Source organism: Bos javanicus, chromosome 12 (genome assembly GCF_032452875.1).
Source record: "Bos javanicus breed banteng chromosome 12, ARS-OSU_banteng_1.0, whole genome shotgun sequence".
Classification (NCBI taxonomy): domain Eukaryota; kingdom Metazoa; phylum Chordata; class Mammalia; order Artiodactyla; family Bovidae; genus Bos; species Bos javanicus.
This window is the reverse complement of record NC_083879.1, coordinates 76,192,660-76,209,880: the sequence shown is the minus strand read 5'-3', so window position 1 is coordinate 76,209,880 and position 17,221 is coordinate 76,192,660. Positions and strand designations below refer to the sequence as shown.

Below are 17,221 nucleotides of genomic sequence, written 5' to 3'. Positions count from 1 at the left end.
TATAAATAAATAGATAGCTTTATAAATAAAGCTATTTATGCTGCTTTCTTTACAACGCATCTGAGTTTAATTTCTTGCTCTATTGATTGAATTCTGGTACCTCCCTTTGCTAAATCTTATTTTAGTGCATTTACGGCAGACCTGGTGGGCCGCTATTCACAGAAAGCGCCTTTGCTGCAGTTTTACACCATCACCAAAACCCAGAATTTTATGATGAGGTAAGTGAGGTTTTCAAGGGAAAACCTAGTTTAACCAGTTTTGAGGAAAACTCTAATTTCTTTGCCTAGCAAAGCAAAATTCAAGAGAAGCCGCATATAACACTGAAGTTATAGTGCTAGAACTAAATGTTGAAATATTTAGTTTACTTAACTTTTCTAATTATAAGAGCAACACATTTATTAAAAAAAATAAGTTGGAAAGTACAGATAATGCAGAAAAGAAAAAGTCAAAATTCTTCCTGTATCACTACCACAATTAATATTCTCACCTATTTCTCTTCATACTTAAGTATAATTAAACGTCTGTTGGACCTGAGAATCTTCCTTATTTTGGGGTGTCCTTATGTAGAATTATACGCTTCCCTGGTGGCTCAGATGGTAAAGAATCTGCCTGCAATGCAGGAGACCCAAGTTCGATCCCTGGACTGGGAAGATCCCCTGGAGAAGGAAATGGCAACCCACTCTAGTATTCTTGCCTGGAGAATTCCATGGACAGGGAAGACTGTCAGGCTACAGTCCATGGGGTCACAAAGAGTCAGACATGACTGAGCGACTAACACACACACACATGGAGAATTATAATGGAGTTCACTCAAACTACTATGTGAATCCTGCTTTTAAATAGTCAAACCTGGTTTTTCATTGTGGCTTGGCTGTGGTAACAAAATGGCATCTCTCATGTATTTTCCAGTTCTTTCTAGAGTTGAAATACCAACTTTCCTGTTTTGGGTCAGTGAATTTAGTCCATTCATGCTACTGTAACAAAATACCACAAACGGGGTGGCTTGTAAAGAGCAGATATTAGTTGCTCATGGTCCTGGAGGCTGGAAGTCCAGGATCAGGGACCAGCCAGCATGGTCAGGTGAGGGCCACCTCCCAGCTCACAGACTTCTCAGTTGTGTCCTCACATGGCAGGAAGGACTGGGGAGCTCTATAGAATCTCTTACAAGAGCATTAATCCCATTCATAAAGGCTCCACCCTCAGGACCTAATTGCCCCCAAAGACCCCACTTACAACCATCACCTTTGGAGCTAGGATTTCAATTTATGAATTTGTGGGGTGGACACAAACAGTTAGACCATAACAGTGTGTTAAGGATCCATTTCTTCAACAGTCTCAGATCCCTTTAACTGCAGGCGTTAATAAATCAGTTCGGAGACCAAACACACATTTGTGCATGGGTGACATGCTGTTGTTTTGGAATATAAGAAAGATTGTTATTTTTGTCTTCCCTGCAGATTAAAATAGAATTGCCCACCCAGCTACATGAAAAGCACCACTTGCTGTTCACATTCTTCCATGTCAGCTGCGATAATTCAAATAAAGGCAGCACGAAGAAGAAGGACGTCGTTGAAACACAAGGTTTGAATGTCATCATCCCTTTGATTGTTCACAGCTTGTGCATTAGGTTCTTAAATTTCGTTTTGATTCTAAATTTGAGTACTTTCACTGAGGGACTGTTTAGATGAATTAGAGAAGGTAGCATGCCTGGCCCACATGTATACATTTTATAGGACATAGTTTTAGAATGCTCATCCCGTGGAGGCCAACATGCTTTATGACTCTTTTCTGCAGAGGCTATTTTCTGAGTCATCTCAGTTTCTTAGTCATATTGATATTAGCAGTTCTTAAAGATCAAGCAGTTTAGTAACGTGGCTGTCTGCATCCCTTTTCCTATACTTCCAGTGATTTTTTTTGTTGTTGTTGTTGTTCTTTGTTTCAACAGTTGGATATTCCTGGCTTCCTCTCCTGAAGGATGGAAGGGTGGTGACTAGTGAGCAGCACATCCCTGTCTCAGCCAATCTCCCGTCTGGCTACCTAGGCTTCCAGGAGCATGGGATGGGCCGGGTATGGGACTTTAAGATCAGTTTACCCCGGTTCCTTCCAAAAGCATGCAATATTTTTGCCAGTCCCAATATTTTGGTTTTAGTTATTCATTTTACAAGTAAACTTAGCCCATTGGAAGGCTTCCATGGTGACTCAGATGGTAAAGAATCAATCTTCAATGTGGGAGACCTGGGTTCCATCCCTGGATTGGGAAGATCCCCTGGAGGAAGGAACGGCTACCCACTCCAGTATTCTTGCCTGGAGAATTCCATGGACAAAGAGGACTGAAAGGGTACAGCCAAAGGAGTTGCAAAGAGTCAGACACAACTAAGTGACTTTCACTAGGCCACTGGAAGGCAGTGCTGGTAATAGTTATCATAATCTAGAATTATAGTTTGGGCATTTTATAAGCCCTGAACTGGCACTGCTTCAGCAGGGAAATGGAAACTTGAGGATGAGATGGAAGTTTGTCTCTGCAAATTAGCCATGCTCAAATAAAAATATGTTCTTATAGCCATGCAAATGATTAGAAATTGTGTTCCAGCTTATTGTAAGTCTAGTAAGCAAATCCCTTATCTACTTCGTAGCCCTTTCTGATACATTTCTGATTCATGAAAGCCTGAGTCTTCTCAGATTTCTCCAATTGGTTTGTTGGTTTTATATTCTTTTTAGCCATCTTAAATTTTATCGACTTCAGTTTTATAACATACTTAGTTAAGATCTGCTCCATTTCATTGTGAATGGCTTTTAATATCTCTGCATTTAAATAGCACCAAATTTGGGCCAATGTTATGGACAGATAGTTAAAATACTCAAAAATAAGGGTAAAATCATAATAGTATTCAGTTGTTATGATTGTTATTATTCAGTTACTGTTCCTAGTCTGAGAATGAGAAAAGTGGAGGTTTCAGAAATAAAAACAAGCACAAACATGACCAACCGTTTTCAGGTGCTAGGAATACTTACTATCCTATTTATTTTATCTGGTACCTTATGCCATCACTTTCAGAATCCTGAGTTCAAGTTTGGTTAAGTGACTGGTAAAATTGGAACCTTTCCCTCTCAGATGGACAATAATTTATAGAGCTGCAACTATATAGAAAAGATAGTTTAGACAGTCTATTAAGAAGAGCATTGTACTTGGGAGAAGAAAGTAGGCATGGTTACATGCCTACCATGAGCCAGGCATAAATAACAAGTCAGTGAAGCTGTCTGGCATTCAGTACTTCATCAGTACACTCAACTGAAGATGCTGTTTGAAGCCAAGGTCACTAATCTGTTGGGATTTTTTTTTCCCCTCCATATTTTTTCAGCATTATGGTCCAGAAATTAAATGGGTAGATGGAAGCAAGCCTCTGCTCAAAGTTTCAACTCATCTGGTTTCCACAGTGTACACTCAGGTACATGCTGTTCCATTAAAATTAGCAGTGACAGCTTTGTGAATGAATTTGCATGATTTTCTTGGCAGAATAAAATCGTAATTGATATGTTACATAGATATATTTTCACTCTGTAAGTCCTTTTGTAAAGAAAGAAAGTACATATACGGTGCTCTCATGTAATAATATAAATGGATAGTACAAATAACAGTTCTCACGATAAATTTTCCACTTTTGTTGGAGGACCTTTGAAGTCTTTTTTTTAATTTTATTTTTATATGATGTTTCATAGTCTGAATAAAACACGCATGCTGCAGAAGCAAATACCTCTGTGTCCACACAGATATGCTAACAGGCTTTCATTTTCCTTTCTTCTTTTATCTCCGCAGGATCAGCACTTACATAACTTTTTCCAGTACTGTCAGAAAACCGAATCTGGAGCCCAGGCTTTAGGAAGTGAACTTGTAAAATACCTTAAGGTATCAGACGTCTTTCTTAGTAACTCCCTTTTTTCTGTTTGGTGGTGAGTGTTGTTCCCACCCCTGGAAACCTTATAAGGCTGCTCTTCCCCAGATGTTCTCACAGTGATATCGTCTCTAGGGTTTTAGATAGGGGCAAGAAGTAGACTCAGAAATGGTACGACTTCTGAGTATGGTACGGCAGTCTTTACCCAGCCCCACATATACTTTTCTCAGGCCGGCCTAAAACGTGATTCCACATAGAAAACCAGCCACTTGTAGGCTTTTTCTATGAGTGCTCACTGCACACAGAGCACGGTCACAGGAGCATAAAAGACAGTGACTTCAGTCCCACCGTTAAGTAACTTCTAGTTCATTGTAGGGGACAACATAACCTTGGTGAATGTGTTCTAGGTGGGAAAAAAAAAAGAACAACAGAAATAATGCACATAAACTCCTGAGGGCAGGAGGAGAAGGGGATGACAGAGGATGAGATGGTTGGATGACATCCCCAACTCAGTGGACAGGAGCTTGAGCAAACCCTGGAGGACGGTTAAGGACAGGGAAAGCTGGTGTACTGCAGTCCATGGGGCTGCAAAGAGTCGGACACGACCGAGTGACTGCACAACAACAATGCACGTAACCAGCCCTAGCTTTGTGCAGACAGGAGGCTCCTGGGGCGAGCAGGAGGGTTGGTCCAGGGGAGTCTCACCCAGAACATGATTCTAGGGGAGCAATAGCTAAACATGTGTTCTAGGCATTGGGACAAAACAGATGAAGTGTGAGAAGTGGAATTGGTTTGATTTAAGCAAGGAAAATGGAATGGGGATTCTGAAATCCCTGCTTCAAGTCCCCTTTCAGCTATATCATAGGAGCCATGCAACTTGAAGAAGAACCTTTTATTCATTCTCCATTGCTGCTCTTAACAAATTACTGCAGACTTGGTGGCTTTAGCGACTTCATTTTCACTTTCACTTTGGTGGCTTTAAACAACACAAATCTGTTTTCTTGCACGTCTTGTAACTCTGAAGTCTGACATGAGTCTCACTGGGCCACACCCAGGACGTTATTAACAGGGCTGAGTTCCTTTCTGTAAGCTCTGGGAGTTGATCTACTTCCCGGCCTTTTCCAGCTCCTAAAGGATCCTTCATTCCTTGGCTTGTGGCCCCTTCCCACATCTCAAAGCCAGCAATGTTGCATCTCGGAGCATTCTTCCCCTCCACTCTCCTGCTCCCTCTTTGACTTCTAAGGACCCTCGTGATTGCTTTGGGTCCTCCTGGATAATCTAGCAGAGTCTCCCATCTCAAGGCCAGCTAATCTGACTAGCAGCCCTAATTCCCCTTTGCCATATAACATAGTCACAGGTTCTGAGGCTTTGGACATAGACATCTCTGTCCAGTAGGTTGCCACTGTCTCCCTTTGTTTCAATGGGTTTCTTCCATCTGTGTTTGAAGCTGAGTGGAAATTTCTTGGGGTCAGTTTACTTTTAAAATGATAACATGAACCTTGCCATCCCACGCCCGTAGAGCCTGCACGCGATGGAGGGTCACGTGATGATCGCCTTCTTGCCCACCATCCTAAACCAGCTCTTCCGCGTCCTCACCCGAGCAACCCAGGAGGAGGTTGCGGTCAACGTGACACGGTGAGTGAGGTGGAAAGGTGGTCCTTCTTCCCTCTCAGTCTGTCCACATCTGGAGCACAGCCATATGTATCTGGGGTGCCAGTACATGTTGAACATGATATTTAAGAAACTTGTTTTGATTCCATATGTGGGGACCCCATCCAATGCCTCATTTCCTCGTTTCCTCTGGTGCCAGTAGCATCATCATTGTTGTACTGCTACTGTGATAATAATGAAATGTTTCCATTTCCACATTACTATTCATTGCTTTATTCATTCCTGTGGTGTGTAGGGTCATTATTCATGTGGTTGCCCAGTGCCATGAGGAAGGATTGGAGGGCCACTTGAGGTCATATGTTAAGGTATGTAAATTAAACTGCCCCGGTCATTCAGATCTGTGGCTCTCCAACTTTTCTTCTAAGGACCTATTTTATTTTCCTTAAATCTAGTTATTTGAAGATGTATTTTGGATAACACTTAACACCTCTGCTTTCTCTTCTATTCCTGTGTACCTGAATGAGGGGGATGTCCAAAGAGGGGCAGCCATTCATTTATTTCCTTAATTTCATCCTTTCAGCTACATTTCTTTCTTTAAGGGTTTTTTCAAATAATGTGAGCCAAATGATATAGAGGTTTAAAGATGGAAGGTTAGCTCTAGCCACCATCAAATTGGACTATGTAGGAAAGCAAGAGATGACATTAGATAAATGTCAACAAGTTCATCATTTACATACAATATTCAGTGAACACAGTGGCCTTTACTGTTCTGAATAGTACACATGTTCTATTTAGCCTTGAACACCTCTGAATTGTAGTTGTGTATTAGTTTATATTTAAACTAAGTTGGGGTGCTTCAAGGAATCAGTTGCTGCATGTCAGTCATGTGACACGTTGATTACAGTTTTGGGGAGCTAGTGTTCTGTCCTGGAAGACCCACCAGCTGAGTCAGATGGTTCACGTGTTTTGATGGGTTCCCTGAAGACACCCTGGGCTCCCTCTTCCTGTCACATGACACCCACCCTTCCCACCTTCCGTGTCCACACCTTCCTCTCCCACCCATCAGTGATACCTGGTCCCTGGTCTCCATCCTTGGGAGCCTCTCCAACTCTCAATCCATCTTGGAGAACCAGTGCACTAAAGTATCTTTCCCCTTTCTTCAAAGTATGCATATAAGGCCGAGCCATATATTGCTTCTGAATACAAGACAGTGCACGAAGAGCTGACCAAATCCATGACCACGATTCTCAAGCCTTCTGCCGACTTCCTCACCAGCAACAAACTACTCAAGGTACGTCGGGAGGGCCAGTGTGGCTTTGCGGTGGGCAAATTGAAGAAACTTCAAACTTCCTGGCCTGATCAATTTCACCCTGTTTGTGCTTTTGGAGACAGTCAGCAGCTCCTCAAAGCAGGTAACAGAGAGAACTCTTCAGTAGCAACTTTGCTGTTAATGCTTCCGCTCCAAAGCGAGCCACAAGGCATTACTACATTCAGAGTTTCACAGTCATATTCAGACCAGTGGCGGACACTGAGTTAGAGACTGTAGAGGCAAGTGTCTGCAGGTGGGAGTCAGCCGAGAGGAATGGCCTCGTATGAGATCCAGGGCGCCCGTGGCTGGCTGTGCCACGGTAGGTGTAAGCACCCAGTTTCCCAGTGGGACAGCGCTGTTTACTGCTGGACACGTGGAAGCAGGTGCAGATCTGCCTTGCCCCTCAGGTCCGAACATTCGTCAGGAGGTTCAGCTGTGTTTTCAGGTCATACTTGTTTCACGTCAGTGACCTTACTAAGAGAGTAAATGTCTTGTCTTCTGATTTGTTGTTTTCCTTACTGGATTCTTTTTTTCTTTTTTTTTTTTTTTAGTATTCGTGGTTTTTCTTTGAAGTTTTGATAAAATCCATGGCTCAGCATTTGATAGAGAACTCCAAAGTTAAGGTATGTCACTTCCTCTCAAAATTCGCCTAGTAGTTCTCAGGGGAAAGTCTCTTTCATTGTAGCCAGCACTTATTAAAGCTCTCTGGGTGCCCGTCCCAGTACTGCTCTAGGTGCTTTCTGAGTAGTAAGGCGTTTTAGCTTTACAACAACCCGACAGGTGGAAGTGCTAGTCTCGCCCCTTGTTTTATGGATGAAGAAGCTAAGACCAGAATGCATGAGTGCCCAGGGCCGTGCTATGGTGCATGGAGGGAGGGGGCTTTGTGACCAGTCTGGCTCCAGAGCCCACGTTCATGGAGCACTGTGTTATTAAAAATCCAAACAGAAGTATGTCTTTTCCTTTGACTAGCTTAGAAGTCTTCACATTTGTGGAAGTAGGAGTAGCAGCTTAAGCATTCATTTAAAATGTAATTACCCGGTGTTTCTTAAGTGTCTTGAACGGGTACATTATTCTCAGGAACTTGGATGGGAAAATCTAATATGACCACACAGCCTTGGTAGCCAATGAGTGGACTCAGAGACACAACTCCATCCCTGCCAGACACCTGCTCCCTGTGGTTCCCAGATGTGTGTGGCTCTCTGGGTCCCAGGCTGTCCCTTGGTCCCTGCTGGTCTCTGCCACAAGATGAACTGACTCTGGACTGACACCACCACTGGCTGTCTGAGGCTCAGTGTAGATACATATTTATAGGATTCCAATGCAGTAAACCCAGGTGGCCATGGGCAGAATTGCTCCTGAGACTCTCTGGGTCCCAGAATTGCTGTGTGATGGGATTCTTGCTGCATCTTAGCTCCGCAGAAGTGGAGTCTCGGGGCATGTGGTTGGGCGCAGTGGGTGTTTGAGCAGGGAGCAGTCGTCTTGGAGCCCAGCAGCCCCTGCAGTGAATGTGGGAAGGATAAGGGGGCCCGAGGGAGGGAGGCTTGAGCTCTGGGCCCCCTGGACCAGGGATCTGGGTGCATAGCAAGCCTGGGGAAGGGCTTGTGGATTTTGTCAGGTGGGAGGGTGTGGTTCTGAACCTAAAGCTGTGCTTTCTGCTATAGAGCCAGTGCTGGAGCCTGAGGAGGTTTCCTTTTTTTTTCCCCCTTTTTAAATCCAATTTTAGTGCACAGGAAGATGCCAGATGGAGGTGGGCCCTGCCTTCCACAGAGTAACGCACCATCTAAATCATGCCAGCACAGCCTGCCAAGGGAAAAATCTAGCAGATTGTCTCCTTGGCAGTATGCAGCTAACTAGGCACACTCACACACGTGTGCGTGCACACACACACACACACCGTCACCATGTTATGTTATACTGCCTTTCTGTTAAAGATGTCATCTCCTATTCAAGACAGCCTCTAGGCCAGTCTTAGTCTGCTGAGACTGCCATCACAAGTACAATACTCCGGGGGCTTGCACAACAGAAACTCATTTCTTTGTGATTCTGGAGGGAAGAGGTCTGAGAGCAAGGTGTCTGTAGGGCTCGTTTCCTCTGAGGTGTCTCTCCTTGGTTTATGGGAGGTCTTATCCCTGCTTGTCTGCATCCTAATATCCTCCTTGCGTGTCCTGTAAGGTTAAGGCCTATCTTGATGACCTCATTTTATCCTAATTTCCTCTTCGAAGACCCTATCTCCAAAAATACTCCCATTCTGAGGTGGGCTTAGGACTTCAACATTGGGCTTTTGCGGGGTAGTCGGGGAGAGGGACACAATTCAGTTTACAACAAGGCCCTACTGGATTTTCATTATTTTTGTCTTTAAACGGGATCACTTCAGAGACTGGCAACTTGATTATATTTTTTAAAATAGCCAATTTGTTCAGAAGGTATTCGCTGAGCCCTTATTATATGCCAGTCTCAAAGGTTATGCAGTTAAATGCACTGTGGTTCGTGCCCTCATGGAGATCAGGTGGGAAGATGTGCAGTTAGACCACGGGAGCTCTGGTCAAGGAGGTGAGGAACACGTCTGAAACATTTCTGAGAAGTGTATTTAAAATCAAATATCAAATGGCACTAGTGGTAAAGAATCCACCTGCCAGTGCAGGAGAGGCAAGAGACATGGGTTTGATCCCTGGGTCAGGAAGATCCCCTGGAGGAGGAAATGGCAACCCACTCTGGTATTCTTGCTGGGAAACCCCATGGACAGAGGAGCCTGGTGGGCTACAGTTCATGGGGTTGCAAAGAGTCAGACACAACTGAGCACACACAGATCAGTGTCGTCTAGCCTAGAACTGTGATCGAAAGTTAATAAAGGATTGTGTGCGTTCTTTTCTCAAGATGCCAAATTAAACCACAGAATTTGGGGGTCAATAGAGACCAAAAAGCCACCTTCTTGTGCAGCTGCCCCCTTATTTCACGAAGGTGGATGGTGGAGGTCTAGACCCATGAAGATCTAGATCCTTGGCCAGGATCACACAGCCTCGCAGAACCAAGAATCCTGCCAAAGTCAGAGTCAGCCCCTCACCAGTGTCCTGCCATTCCCAGCCTATAGCCCAATTCTCTAGCTCCACAGATAAACATTTAGTTTATCCTTTAGGGCTTTACACAGGCCACTCAAGTGCTGCCATGCACAACCTTTTCTGTAAGTTAATTATATCCTGATCTCAAAACAGCATTCGGAGGGTTTTTAGAGGTAGTTTATTTTAAAGCATTCCAGCTTGAAAAGAAACACAGGCATCTAAAAAGAGAATGCTTAACCATAACATGATTTACTATAAAAAGGGATTCTGAACACCTGCTCACCACTCCGGGGAGTCCGACACTGGTCACTTTTAGAGGGGCTCCCCTCCCCCGTGACTTCTGCTTCCGTGTCACCCAAGATACCACCCTTTCCCTAAATCATGCCGCCCTTCCCTGAAACCACACGTTCTTAATTTTTGTAGGTCTTAAAGATTAAAGTAGAGTTGCTTTACAATATTATATACATTACAGGTTGTAATTGTGATTCATAATTTTAAAGGTTATATTCCATCTGTAATTATTATAAAACATTGGCCATATTCCCCTTGTTGTACCATATATCCTTGCAGCTTATTTTACACCTAATAGTTCTTGCCTCTTCTTCCCCTGGCTCTATATTGCCCCTCCCAATTCCCTTTCCCCATGGTAACCACTAGCTAAATCACACCTTGGTCTAGGAACTTCTCTTCAGCTTTTGAAGCCTGCAGTCACTTTGCCTCATATCTTAAGTGATGAGTTGTATATGGTTGCATCAGCTGTTTTAGTGCTTGTCCTGCATCTGTAAAGTTGCATGCCCCAGTCTCCAGCCCCTGTGCTCTGGATTTAGGGAACAAGTTCATATTCACCATTTCTGTACCATTGGTGGTTTCCAGAATCATGGTCAAATCCCCTTAGAGTTTTTCTGTTTTTAGGCTGAAGATTGTCAAAATACTCCATTGTTTATAATCCTGACCTTGACCTTTTTCCTCACTGGTGAGTCTTGTCTTCAGTTGCTGTAAGCAGGCGCACACCTGTCTCGTAGGAGCACCTGGGCCATGGTTCACAGAAGAGCTAGACAGTGCTTTCAGTGTCCTTGAAAGTCTGCCACAAACCAGCACTTGGGGTCATAGAGTGTGATGAGCCTCGGTCTTCATTTTCCACTCCCAGTGCTGGCCAGGCCGTTTCATCTGATGCACACATATAGGGAGGGACAGACCTGCACGCTGTCGTGCCGAAGGTGGAGGCAATGTCATGTGTCCACCTTCCCATCCCCAGCCAATCAAACTATGACCCCTTTGCAGAGGAGAGCTGAGCATCAGAGCCTCTCTCTGAACTAGCATCTGAAATGGTCAATTTCCATACCGCTGCAGATGGACCTGCGAAGTTTGGATTGATTACCTGTGACCATTCCAGACTTCAGTGTTCCATAGGTGATGTGCTTAGAATGTATAATAAGTCGTTTTGGGGGGAAAATGCAAAATAGGCCTCACTGTGGCCTCCTGAGGAGTTCCCAACCCCCAGCTCCACCCTGCCTCTAAGGTCAGCGTACTTTAGGTTTTTCTTCCCTATGGTTTAGTTTTAGCAGCTATAATTTCAGCAGACTCATTTTGAGTTTCCTTCCCTCCCATGTTGACTCAAGCAAATTGTTAGCATTCCACAGGTGCTCCTGCAGGAAGCTGGAAACCTGGCTGGGGACAGGCCGAACCTCTTCCCTTAAGTGTCAGTTGTTTAGCTTTCAGCCATTTTCTGTCTTAATTGAGCAAGAAAAGAGCTTTCATTTGAAGAGTGAAAGAAGGGCAGTGTGGTTCCTGTTCTGAATGGACTGCCTGGACTTCTCCTGAACGATATGTGAAACTGTGCATCTGAGATGGCAGAATGGTTAACAGCCATGCTTCCGTCCACGAGGGTGTGTTTCCAACAGTGTGTGCTCCAGGCAGAGCATTGAGGAGAGATGCAGGCAGAGTGGAGAGTGCGGCCTCCACCGTGCAGTTGACAGAGTCCTTGGAGAAGGAGAACACGCATTTAGAGGAGAACGTGTGAAGGTGTCCGTGTGAGCTCCAACACAAGAGGACATTTGTGTGGTGCTGGAGCTGGAGCTCCACCTGGGCCTTGGAGGCCGCCTCCCTTGTGGGAGGAGAATGGGGGTCTGGCAGAGGAAGGAGCTCATGCCCAGGTACGGGCTCAGGCTGAGGGTAGAGGGAAGAGTGCAAACAGGATTAGCTCAGAGACAGCGATGAGACTGTGGGGGAGCTTTGCGGGCAAGCAGCGGACAGTTAATAGAGATCCTGGAGAGGAAGGGTAGTGACAAGGTGAAATTGAGTGTGCATTACCAGAGTGGTTGGAAAACTTTTATACCAACAAGTCTACCTTCCCCCTGGAGTTTGAATAGTCTGTGGGCAGGCAGACCTCTCACCAGCAGCATCTGCTGGAGGCAGAGATGGTGGGGGCTGGGCCGCCATGGACGCGGCCGCAGCACTGAGGGAAGATCCCGCAGCAGGACATGGTCAGGAGTAGCGTTTCATTTGGCCAGGAAGTCCCCTGCCATCTTAGCGTCCTGTCCTGAGCCACCACTCATGTACTTACTGCCCTACATCAGCTCGTTAGCCTGGGTCATGTGCTTCCACCTCAGTTTGTGGCGCTCTCCGTAAAACCGTCTCATCACCTCAGTCTTCATCGCCCTTCCGTGTGCATCTTACCTCATTGCTGTGTTGCCAAATTAGGACTCTTGACAATAGCTGTTTGTCACAAGGGGGAGCTTCATCTCACCCTTCAAAGGCACTGAGTTATCACCTCCTAATCGCCGAGCAGTATTGTTGGTTGGTTGGTATGTTAATTATACACCACTCTTCACCACACTTCTTTCCTTTTAATAAAAAAAATTATTATAGAAAATTTTAAAAGGAAAGGGAGTAGTTTAATGAAACTCACGTACCTCTCACCCACTCAGCTTCAACAGTTATCAACACTCTGCCATTCTTGCTTTATGTATCCACCCCCATACTTCTCTTTTTCCTAGAGTATTTTAAGAACATTCCCTCAATATTTTATCATTTCCTCTGTAAAACTATAGTGTATAATATCCAATGGGTAAAGCCTTTAAAGAATAACCATTGCACCATTATGATACTCAATAAAGTTAGCAATATTTCTTTATCATCATCTAACACCCCATCTGTATTCAGGTGTCTCAAAAGTGTCATTTTACAGTTGGTCTGAATCAGGATCTAAACACTGTCCACACATTGCCATGGGTTGATGTGGCCCTGATGTTCTCTTGGCCCCTCACACTGTTCCTTCTCCATTTGTTTGTTTCTTAATGCAGTGCATTTGTTGAAGAAAGTAGGCCGCCTGACCTGCAGAATTCCCCACACTCTAGATCTGGCCGATTGTAAGCTTGCAGTAATGCATCACATGATTCTCTGTACCGTCTGTTTCTTGTGTAGTGACATCTAGAGGCTAAACTGCTTTCAGGTTTGATTTTCTATGTGGCAAGGATACACCTTAGCTGGTACTCCTGTATCTTACTTATCAGGAGGTATAGGATGCCCAGCTGTCCCACTTTTGGTTGTGATAATATTGACTCATAGGTCCATGTGGTCCACCCCATCCCTCCATTATAGAATTTTCCATCCACTTTTCATGGTTTAAGCAGCTGTTAACTCAGCGCCATTCGGTAGGCTTTTCTTGGAAGACCTCGTTTTTTAGGAGTGGCTGGCTTGGGAGCTGGCATTCATGCCTAGTGGTTAGAGTTGGCCTTGCCCGAGTTCCTGATAGCTAATGGTTGATGGAGGCTGACACCTCAGGATCTAGAGTTACTGGTTTGCCAGAATGGAACAAAATCCTTTTGGAATTTCAGATTTTACTGTTCTGTTTATGAAAGTAGATAAACTTCCAATTCTTATGACTTGATCCTTCCCTCACTGGATTCTTGAGTTTATGTACATTTACAAAGATTGTCTTGTTATTGGTGTGAGAACTGAGATTATTGTAAAGCTGGAGTTCCAAAATTTCATTATAGTTTCTGGTATTTAAAGCATAAAATAATGCATGCTCTCATACCAAAATACCTAGGCTCCAGTTCTAGTTTTACAAAATGTTGTTTGTTTGCTATTAAGATACTGGTTTGGCTCCTCCAAAATAGGCCAAAATAATAGTGGCTTTGATAAGACAATAGGTTCATTTCTCTCTTTTAGAAAATTATGATCCATAGGCAGCTCAAACAGTGGGAAGCTTGTCCTGCAAGGTCATTTGGGGACTCACGTTCCTATCCAATTATCTAGCCCAGGTAGCATCCTTGTCTGCATGGTTGAGAAGCTGGCTCACCACCACCCCACATTCCAGGCAGTGGCAAAGAGAAGGATTCAGAAGGCAAGCGTAACTTCCTCTTATAGCCCATTGGCCAGAATGAGTCGCATGACCATTATCTTGCCACAAGTTAAGCTGGGAAATGTAGCCTCTAGCTGGGAGGCCACATGTCCCTGTCAAACCTTGGCATTCTGCCACTAAAAGAGAGAAGGAAAGGAAGGATATTAAAGGTCAGTTAGTATTCTTTACTGAATCTTTTCAAGCTTCAGTTTCCTCTCGTCTGTAACATAGGGATGGAAACACCCCCTGCTATGGGGTTAGAATCACATGCATGCATGGACCATCCAGTACAGCCCGCTTCCCATTCTGGGTCCTCAGTAAATTGTTCCACTTATGGAGCAGGAGAGGGGTGGGAGAGGGGGCAGTACGGCCTCACAGAGCAGAAAGCACACAGGCCTTGAACTCACTGTATAATAGATCCAGGTTTGAGTCTCTGTTATTGTTAGCTGTGTGACTGAAGCCACATTTACCTGACCTCCCTAATTCTCTATAAAATGAGAGGGTTTAAGAATTTAATGAAAAGGTTATATAAAAATATCTAGTACAGTGCCCAGTATGTAGAAGACACATGGTAAGTAGTAGCTAATCGCTAAGTGATCTGTGTGTAATTTCTTAGGTATGCATTCCTGACAGAGAAAAAAAATTACTATGTAAAGTTAAAGAGGACTCCTCCTGAGCAGTTTCAGCTAGGGACATACAGTCACCATTCTGTGCGTGTTCAGTTTGAGTACTTGAGGCTTAACCCTAAGCCAGTGCTTTCTAAAGCAATCTCTGCATTTTACTTTGGCTGATTTGAATGCCTGTACCTTTCAGAGATGAGATTTCTTTTCCCCAAAAAACAGTTCAACTTAAAAAAATAATCAGCGTTTGCTCTAAACCCTTTTCAGCTGCTGCGAAACCAGAGATTCCCTGCCTCCTATCATCATGCGGTGGAAACTGTTGTGACTATGCTAATGCCTCACATCACGCAGAAGTACCGAGATAACCCGGATGCGTCCAAGAACGCCAACCACAGCCTGGCTGTGTTCATCAAGGTGGGGGGCCCTCCAGCAGGGAGGGCGTCCACTGCGGGCCAAATGCGCTCTTTCTAGCAGAGTGACTCATACACACTAGGTGCTCAGCGAATGTGTTTATGCCAGAGGATAAACTTATCCACAGTAAACACTGAGTTGAACCCAACTTTCCACTACAGCCTGAATACTTACCTTTGTGGGTTGTTTCCTCCGCAGAGATGTTTCACCTTCATGGACAGGGGCTTTGTCTTCAAGCAGATCAACAACTACATCAGCTGCTTTGCTCCTGGAGATCCTAAGGTAGTGTGTGTGCCTGCATGTCCGTGTGTGTGTGTTACACACTTCTTTTTGTCTCTCTGAGTGAATCCAGATACCTACCTATTTCTCTGGGTTCACATCAGAATTTTCTTTCAGTCCCAGAGGCACTACTCCCTGCCCTCCCTTGGAGATACTAACTATTAATAACTAGTACTCACAGTAGTATGTGAGATATTGTGTGTGTGTGTGTGTGTAGTTAGTCATGTCCAACTGTTTATGACCCCTATGGAATATAGCCCACCAGGGTCCTCTGTCAATGGGATTTCCCAGGCAAGAATACTGGAGTTGCCATTTCCTTCTCCGGGGATCTTCCCAACCTAGGGATCAATTCCACATCTCCTGCATTGGCAGGCTGGTTCTCTACCACTGAGCCACCAGGGAAGCCTGTGTAAGATATTAGAGACACAGTAATTCCAAATGCAACATAAACATACCTGTTGGTTTTTCTCATAAATACCTGAAATGACTCTCAGCTGCACAATTAAAAGTATTCTTGTTACAAATCATAGTTTGTTTAACAAGGTAACAGAAGGAACCACAGCCTTTCTCTGCCAGAATTTTCTGTTTCTTCCCTTGGGTGTCTATTTTAAAGGTCTGCTTTTCTCATTTTTTTCTTGCTTTGAATCTGGTCTGTAATTATAAGCTGCCCGAAATCCTTTATTGAAGTTGGAGGAGCATAAATAATAAATGCCCTAAAAGTCAATGGAGAACATTATTTAGCAAAATGTGTTCCCCGGTTTTCAAATGAATCCCTGAAGCCATGCTGAAATCTGTAAAGTACCCTAGAGCATGTAGCCCTGAGACAGGGAAGGAGCCATAGGCACCACGTCATTCCTCAGGGGTTTCTTAGGAGGCTGTGCAGAGTATCCGTAACTTATGACTATAACCATTTTTTTCCTGCAGACCCTCTTTGAATACAAATTCGAATTTCTCCGTGTGGTGTGCAATCATGAACATTATATTCCTTTGAATTTACCAATGCCATTTGGAAAAGGCAGGATTCAAAGATATCAAGGTAATCTATCTTTAAATATATTAATCCTAGTCTTTTCAAAAAGAGAGCCATTCATTTTAAATAAGAGAATTAGTTCACACATGACATTAAGAATATCTGACATTTTTCATTGGTGAATTCGTTTTTTTTCTCGTTTCCATTTTTTTTTAAAAAATTGATAAAATGCTTCATAGGAACTTAACTTTTTTTTTTAGCAAACTTACCAGACTATTGATCATGCCAGTGTGACTCTTTTTTCATTGAACAATTCCATTGCTTAAACAATAGAAATCCTTTTTATTTACTGTAGTTTATTTTTATTTGTTTCACTTTTCCTTTTTTCTTATGAATTAGCTTTTCTTTCACCAACTGTGGAGTCAAATGACACTCCTATAGGTAGGTGTGGGGTGTGACGCTGCTTTCTTGCATCTTCCTCCTTTAAAAGAAAAAGAATGCAAGTGATTGCTGAAACGCTTACGTGTGCTACGCATTTAGACATTTCCCATGTACTTGGATCAATTTTAAAATTCACGATAAGCCAGTGAATTTGTTCTCACTGTAGCTAACACATCCGTAACATCCCCGGGAGGCGTCTTGTTTTTTGCTCCTGGGATCACTAGGTCCTCTAGGAGGCTTCTTTAAGAAGTAAAGCAAACAAACAAAAAACGCTGCTTCACTTCTAAAG

General features: G+C 43.8%; 1 protein-coding gene across 22 annotated transcripts in view; it reads left to right on the top strand.

Moving 5' to 3' along the window:
• DOCK9 (dedicator of cytokinesis 9) overlaps positions 1 to 17,221 on the top strand; it is a 324,937-nt gene that overhangs the window by 198,293 nt on the left and 109,423 nt on the right. For all 22 annotated transcript variants that reach the window (XM_061435266.1, XM_061435276.1, XM_061435256.1 and 19 more), the window contains exons 19-30: positions 126 to 218; positions 1,458 to 1,581; positions 1,946 to 2,067; positions 3,360 to 3,446; positions 3,815 to 3,904; positions 5,410 to 5,525; positions 5,797 to 5,866; positions 6,667 to 6,792; positions 7,362 to 7,433; positions 15,099 to 15,245; positions 15,441 to 15,524; positions 16,446 to 16,557. In XM_061435266.1, the coding sequence (XP_061291250.1) occupies positions 126 to 218; positions 1,458 to 1,581; positions 1,946 to 2,067; positions 3,360 to 3,446; positions 3,815 to 3,904; positions 5,410 to 5,525; positions 5,797 to 5,866; positions 6,667 to 6,792; positions 7,362 to 7,433; positions 15,099 to 15,245; positions 15,441 to 15,524; positions 16,446 to 16,557 (1,243 nt within the window). The remainder of the gene's footprint in view (positions 1 to 125; positions 219 to 1,457; positions 1,582 to 1,945; positions 2,068 to 3,359; positions 3,447 to 3,814; positions 3,905 to 5,409; positions 5,526 to 5,796; positions 5,867 to 6,666; positions 6,793 to 7,361; positions 7,434 to 15,098; positions 15,246 to 15,440; positions 15,525 to 16,445; positions 16,558 to 17,221) is intronic.